The sequence below is a fragment of the Neomonachus schauinslandi genome, chromosome 4, assembly GCF_002201575.2.
Source record: "Neomonachus schauinslandi chromosome 4, ASM220157v2, whole genome shotgun sequence".
Taxonomy (NCBI): Eukaryota; Metazoa; Chordata; class Mammalia; order Carnivora; family Phocidae; genus Neomonachus; species Neomonachus schauinslandi.
Window position 1 is genome coordinate 154,165,599 of NC_058406.1, and position 7,498 is coordinate 154,173,096.

The 7,498-nt window shown below is 45.6% G+C and overlaps 1 protein-coding gene across 1 annotated transcript in view; it reads left to right on the plus strand.

Annotated features, from left to right (window-relative positions):
* BAALC (BAALC binder of MAP3K1 and KLF4) overlaps positions 1-7,071 on the plus strand; it is a 77,053-nt gene extending 69,982 nt beyond the window's left edge. The window contains exon 3 of the mRNA XM_044914273.1: positions 5,760-7,071. Coding sequence (XP_044770208.1) covers positions 5,760-5,870 — 111 coding nt within the window. The 3' untranslated portion in view covers positions 5,871-7,071. The remainder of the gene's footprint in view (positions 1-5,759) is intronic.
* Positions 7,072-7,498: the final 427 nt, after the last annotated feature.

The window sequence follows — 7,498 nt, forward strand, 5'->3', positions numbered from 1 at the left end:
TCTGGCCCTGGGTGGAGTTGCTACGATCAAATGTTTCCTGATGACCTCGAATGAATGCCATGAAGCAGCAGCAAGTAAAATCACAGAATTCAGGAATAGCTAGACGTTAGTTGTTATCTGTTTCCCTTTAATGGGGCTTGACTGAAAAGAAGAAAAATGTCTTGAGTTGCAGCTGACAAGGCTTAGTCTTTAATCTTTTGGGAAGGAAGAGAGGGGAGCTGATATTTTCAGTGTCTACCATGAGCCAAACACACTGCATATGGCATCATCTTTACACCTCACTCTAAGGGGGAAGCAGCGTTTCCCACTCGGGAAAACAGGCTCAGGAAGGTTAGGTATCTGGCCAACATGGCCCAAGGAATAGTGATGTGGCTCTGTTAGACTTAAAACCCAGATCTGTCTGCCTCCAAACCCCATGTTCTTCCTTCCCATTACCAAAAAACAGTGGAGAATTCAGAGTAAGCTTTGGCAGAGTTGTGGGAGGCTGGATGTGGGACCCGGGTCCACCATCTTTAGTTCAACCCACCGTCTTCATTGACATTGGCCTTGGGCAAATTATGTTGGCTTGAGTGAATTCCCCTGTCTCACTGGGAAAGGGAGTGCAGTACTATTTCTGGCTGTCTCTCAGGGATGGCGCAAGAAACAATCAATTGTAAGCATAATGTAAATACTGTTTGAAAGTTCTAGGGCAGGGCAGTGCAAACAGGTGTGCTATTCCCAGGACATTTTTTTTTTAAAAGATTTTATTTATTTGACAGAGAGAGACGCAGTGAGAGAGGGAACACAAGCAGGGGGAGCGAGAGAGGGAGAAGCAGATTTCCCATGGAGCAGGGAGCCAGATACGGGGCTCGATCCCAGGACCCTGGGATCATGACCTGAGCCGAAGGCAGACGCTTAATGACTGAGCCACCCAGGCGCCCCTTCCCAGGACATTTTTTGTCTTCTTTCTGAAGATTTCTTTTTATACATGTGCTCATCAAGTTATTTGTTGGGTGTCTATTACATGGTAGGCACTAAATTATATTCTGGGGATATATTCTGGTGAACGCAACACACTGGGTCCCTACCTTCTTGAAGTTTATAATCTGATGAGGATGTAGAAAATATGCAAGTAAAAAAGCAAATACATAATCCAAACCACGGTTAAGGCCGGGAAGGAAGTAAAGAATACTGGGAGAGAGAAATCATTAGCTGTGTTTACCCCTGGGAGAAGCACAAGTGTGGCCAGAGCATAACAATGCCTTTCATTGTGCCTTCTCTACTCTTTGAATTTCTTTTACTATAATTTTGTATTGATTTTATAAATAAAAAATACAGTTATAGAAAAATCGATGTCTGCTAAATCATAATCTCAGTAAGCCTTGCTTGTCTTTGTTGTGTGTGAGGAACTGTGAAAAGGTTCAGATGATTCTGTGTTAGGTATAGATGTATTTGTGGAGTCAAAGTAAAGTTGAGAACATCTGTATTCCCATGTTGGGGGGACTTGAGAAATGGTGAGCAGACTCAGCTGCACCCCTGAGTCCAGGCACACTGCCCTTACTTCCATAGAGAATGAGCTGGGTCGTCGACTTCTAAAACCCCAAGAGAAACAGGTTCATCTGAGTTCGAGGCTGCCAGGAAGTTATCACGGTCAATCTGGTTACCCTTGAGAAACGGCAGCCGATAAATTACTTTTAATTAAAGAGGCAGCATCAAGAGGACTAAAATCCATGATTCATAGAGTTCTAAACCTGCAGAAATGAAAATGAGGCAGAGGGAAGAAGAGAAAAGCTGTAAAGCTGAGTGAGAAACAAGAGGTGGCCCATTAACAAGAGTCAGTGGTGATAAAACTCACAAAGCAAGAATTTTAGAAGTGGGAGAAGGATTGAATGAGCAGAGAGCCACAGAAGAAAAAGGTGCCAACTAGGTTTCTCTCATCACTGAGTTGCAAACCAGGAGATTTTTTTTTTTTTAAGCCAGTAATTGCAAATGGGACATGTTTTCTTTTCCTGTAGTTAAATAAAGGGAGTGGGCTGTGAAATAAAAAGGTTTGGCTGGCTGAGAAGCACATCATAGGGGAAAAGGCCTCTTCTACACACTGTCTGAGGAACTAAATAGGAAAATTGTTCTGTGTATCCCGATAGCTATTCTCTTGTAGGAGGGCAACGCAACTTCTCAAGAGGGCTTCTAGAGAAAATAACCTGGCATTGTAGTTCTCTTTCTCCCTCTCATTTGGGCTTGAAATCTGAGATTTCCAAGGTGTACCTAGATTCCAGCAACGACCCACCCGCCCCACCCCCGAATGTCTGCATTGCTCTTTCATAAAGCACTTGCAAGAGAATGCCTTGTTGTTCTGTTTAACTTGATAGAGTTCATACAGTGTGATTATTTGAGAGTGGACTCGTTTATGGCTTAGAGGCTGTACCCACCACGGGAGTACAGAACTTCAGTTGCCCTTTATCCAAATGCACACGGCGCAGGCTTACCGTCGGTGTTGTTTAGAAGAAGCTGCAGCAAGACCCATAGTTCTGGTAGAATAAGAAGGTTTTCAGCTGAAATTTAGAATGTTTGACATCATCATTTTGCAAATAGAATTAATGGCAGCTCTAACTGGACTGACCGACCATCCTGGTTTGCGGGGGCCTGACCAGGTTGCCAGAACGGAGGACTTCCAGTTTTAAAACGGGCCAATCTTGGGCCAGTTGGGAAAAGTTGGTCACCCTATTAATGCTGAGTGACATGCTTAATTCTCTCAAAAAGGCCCACAAAGAATCAGGCATTAGTGCCCCATGTTTCAGGTAAGGGAACTGAGACTGAGAGGCTAAAGCAGCGTATCTTGCAGCAGCTAACTGGTGACAAAGCCTTGCCCTAAGGCGAGCTCTGTCTGGCCCCAAAGCTTGTGCTCTAAATAATGCCACTTTGGATGGGCTTTGGATATCCAGATTTAAGAAACTGCAAAAAGAAAAACAGAAATTGCCCCCTTGTTCTTGAGATTAAAACCATACATATTCTGTGGCTGTTCTGGGAGTGACTATTGTGTAGCTTTGGACGCTTAAACAGGCAAGGAAATGAAGAATCATCCAACTATTGAATTTTTGCTTATATTTTTAAGCTTAGAAAAGCAGACTAAAATATAGAACAGAGCATTTTCTGTGTATAATCTTTAATAACCTTTTGTGAAATCTTGCCAAGAACTCTAAAGAAAAGCAGTTATACTGTTTGGAAAGTTTACATTTCCATTCTGGAAAGCTCTCTTACTGCCTACCAGTTTGAGGGGAAAGCTGCTGTCAACTTGGCTCATTTCAAATAAAGCCTCTGTGCCTCCATTCCATGCCCTGTCTGCAAGGCTTGTATGCAGCAACACCCGGAACGCAAATCAGATGGAATCGGCCTCCTAATTGCCGCACTTTTCTTTCTTTAGGAGACAAAATTGTTTGTGGGACTTTAGGAGTTCTCTGCTTTTAGGGAAAAATAAACCCATCAAAGTCACTGCTTACCCTGGTGCCAGTTCAGGCTTGGAAAAGCTGAGAGTAAGACTAAGTCCTTAAAACAGCATTGACTTCTGGTTGTTCAAACAAGGGCACATTGACAAATGCAGTGTGCTCATTCATTCATTCATCCACTAATTCAGCCAAACTTCAGTAGAGAGCCTGCTCTGTTTCAGATGGTGCCAGGCACTGGGAACATGAAGAGGAGAACAGTGAAGTCCTAGCTCATGACATCAACGGACAGGACTAAAGTTGCATATAGACAAAATTATCCCCTAAACGCCCCTCAGATCACCCATAAAGTATTCTTAGGTCAGGTTCCCTAGAAGCAGAGCCCAAGACGAGGATTCTTGTGCAAGCAATTGATTGAAAGCAAGATTTCACAATTTCTGGGGCAGAGGACCCAGTTCAGGCTTGTATGAGCTCTGCTGAATCCCACAGGGAGCCTGATCCCACAGGGGCTCTGGAGCATGAAGATGCCATAGATTTATATCCCCTCAAGGCAAAATGGCCAGCCTTTTGTATCCCCAACAATGAGACATTGGCTTTGGGCTGTCTCCAGGAATTAGTGTGTGACCTCTGTCGCATTTCTGAGCAAGGTGGCTCTGATCAGATGAGGGCAATTTTCAAAACATGGGTGCTGCTGTGAGCAGTTAGCTGCCAAAACTCACAGCAGTTGGGGGATGGATGCAGCAGGCATGTAAGAGAATCTGGAAGGGGCATCCCAGCAGCTACTACACAGGATTTATGTGACAGGTTACAAACTACAGATCATTTGTTAGTAAATCAAACAGGCCACTTTCTTTTTCTCCAGTGGCCCCATAGTCCACCATGTCTTTGGATGCACTACAGATAAAGTAATTGTCTTGTATTCAGGGGTCATATTATATTACGAACATGCATCTATTCACACTCACACCCAGCATGGGGAGATGCTCACGCCCTGGGAGATGCTCCCTCAGATCTGAGGCGGACCGTGTTTTCCAGGAGGCAGATGTTGAGATGTCATTATACAGGATGCTCATTGGGCATCAACCACTGTGGTGAGGACGGATGGAAGCAGGAGTGGCCAGACGGAGGAGGTGAGCCAGCCAGATGCAGGCTGAGCAGCAGCTGCAGCTGACCCCACCCCGTGGGGACCTGTAGAGCCTAGCGGCTTGTCAGAGCTGGCCTGCTTTGTGTCCAAATGGCCAGGCCTTTGTACCCCCGCATTGGGCCAGCTAACTGGGAAGTTATTTACTGACTCCGCTCCCAGGAGCTAGGCACCAGGTCTTCCTGGGCTGGGGATTGGGTGCCACCTGTCTCTGTCCATCCACTGTGGAGGCAACTCCTGTGACCCCTCCCGTGCTCACTCCAAGCAGTTGAGCAGAACGGGCACAAAATCACTCCCCACTAGTTAAAGTTTACTCTTGAGGTGGGACACATGTAGTTGAAGAACCTACAGTTTAGTCAGTGCTTTAGTATTTAATATGAACTCTGGACTTTTATCATTGGTTTATCTTCACTTAGAAGTGGATAATCTATCTTACTTTCTACTTATTATACTTACTAAATCTTTTTGTGGTCATTTTTTTAAAAGAGTTTATTTATTCGACAGAGTGAGAGACAGCCAGAGAGGGAACACAAGCAGGGGGAGTGGGAGAGGGAGAAGCAGACTCCCCTCTGAGCAGGGAGCCCGATGCGGGCCTCGATCCCAGGACCCTGAGATCGTGACCTGAGCCGAAGGCAGACGCTTAACGACTGAGCCACCAAGGGCCCCCGTGGTCATTTTTTTTTTAGTGACAGGCATTATGCTGAGTCCCTTAATGCATGACCTTATTTAATCCTTACAATAATCTGGTGAGATAGGTACTATTAATATTCCCTATTTTACGGATGAGAAAACTGAGGGTTAGGTTAGAAAAAAACTTGCTCATGGTGGAATTATCTAGTCAGTGTTTGAACCACAAAGTCTGTCTGGCTCCAAAGCTCCACTCCTTCGCTGCTTTACTAAAGCTAACTGTGGAACCTTCCACACTACCCCTTGATGGACCTTAGCGATAAATGCATTCATTCCGCAATGTTTTACTGAGCATGCCTTATGCCAGGCTCTGTGCTAGGTCAGTATTAGAGTTTCAACAGAGAAACCTCTGAAAAGGAGTATATGTGCATGTGTTCTCGTGGGTTCTTCCTGCCTCTGTGTGTGTGTGTGTGTGTGTGTGCGCACATGCACGTTTATGTAACAATCTCAAGAGATGAATGCAAATTTGAATATTTTCTACTAACTCAATTCATGATGTTAAACTTTAACAGGCTAAAAGAGATGCTAAGCGAATGTCTGCAAAAGAAGTCACCATTAATGTTACAGACAGTATCCGACAGGTGGACAGAAATCGAAGAATGGCGAAGAACTGTGTTAACTAGCAGAGTGTTCTACTAGAAGGGCGGACGGACTTCTTTGGTGCCCTCCACATGCTGGACCCCATCAAGGAGTCTCAAAGAAGTGGGTGGCCCTTGCTGGGTGTGAAGAATGCTGCTGCTTGAGACACTCTTACCTGGCAGGCCAATGGCCGCCTGGGCTTTTGGGACATTCTCTGCCTCCTACTTACCACGTTGATGAATTGGCACAGTACTTGCCTAGGGTAATAAGCTGCAAATGTGCAGTTTGCCTCTTTGCAACTCCTGCAGTGTGGTCTGATGGAAAAGTGGTGAGCGAAAGCCACAGGTGGGTGATGAAACAGAGACAAGTAGGAGTAGGTTCCCTGCTGAGAGATGCTCACGTGGGTTCTGAGCTCTCCTGCGCGTGGTCGTGTGCGCTGTTGCGGGCCAGCTAGTTCTTTTGTTCGTTCCTTCGGAATACCGCCAATACCGCCATCAGAAAGCTTACCGTGTTCACTTAACAGCTGTCTTTCACCCAACTGCAAACCCGGATATAGGAGAAATCACGAACCAGGAAAACTCCTAGCTCTACTCGTTTCCTTAGCTCAGTAGGAGACAGATTCAGATCCCCTGTCACACAAACTAACCCCCCCAACACCCACAGCGTGTTTTGGGAGCTCTCCATGAGGCAGTCACACCCATTTCTCATCTGCCTTCCATGTCCGCCCCCCATACCGGTGTCCACGTCAGCCTCCGTACCACAATACCGCGGTCACCATGGTCCACGCACCCAACCTGGGACGCCCTTCAGGGCTCAGCCAGACACTGCATTTACAGAGCTTTCCAGGTCTCTCTGCTTGTGCTCTTGGTGTTTGTTCTCTCTAGTTGGGTCGTTTGCAATTGTTGATCAAAGCGCGGACATAGCTCACAAGAGGGCGATGATCCAGAACCCACCAGCAGCATACACGGCTTCGCTCTGGCCTCTCGACCACGGCGCCAGGACTGTGCCATGTGCTGTCTGTGAAGGAGTTGCTTTAGAAAGCCCAGACCTGGTTGCCGTGCATTCACGTTGACATGAGACTGGTGCGCCCTGTGTTAGACATCAGAGGTGGGGAAAATGTTATTATCTAACATTTCTTTAAACATGTTCAGGTGGAAGTACTTCCTCCAAAGTAATGTAACATGATTTTTAAAGGACTGTTAACATAGCCTGGATTGTGAAAGGTAGGACTAAAGATGTACCAGACAGTACCAATAAACTCCGTGTGTAGCAGAAATAGGCAGCCTGATGGTGTGTTTATATAATATGGTCCAGAGAATTGACATGCCTAGATTACAATTTAGAAACGGCCTCATGACCTGCCAATTTTGTTATTCCTCAAACACAGGAAAATAGTGCCCGTCCTTCCTTCCTTCCGTAGACTGTGTATTTATCCATTTAACATTAAATACCAACCCTGCACCAGGCACCTTGCAAGATGTTGAGAGATTTGGAGTCTGGCCGGTCACACTTGTATATCCTGACTCTAACAGTGGACTTAATAACTAGGTGACTACATTCAACCCTAAGGTATAGGGTATGTTGTGAATTGTTCCACAGTGGAACTCACTTTTACATTCAGAATAGGTTTCTCTCTTAAACCCTGGATCTGGGCGTTCTCCTAATCACTGCA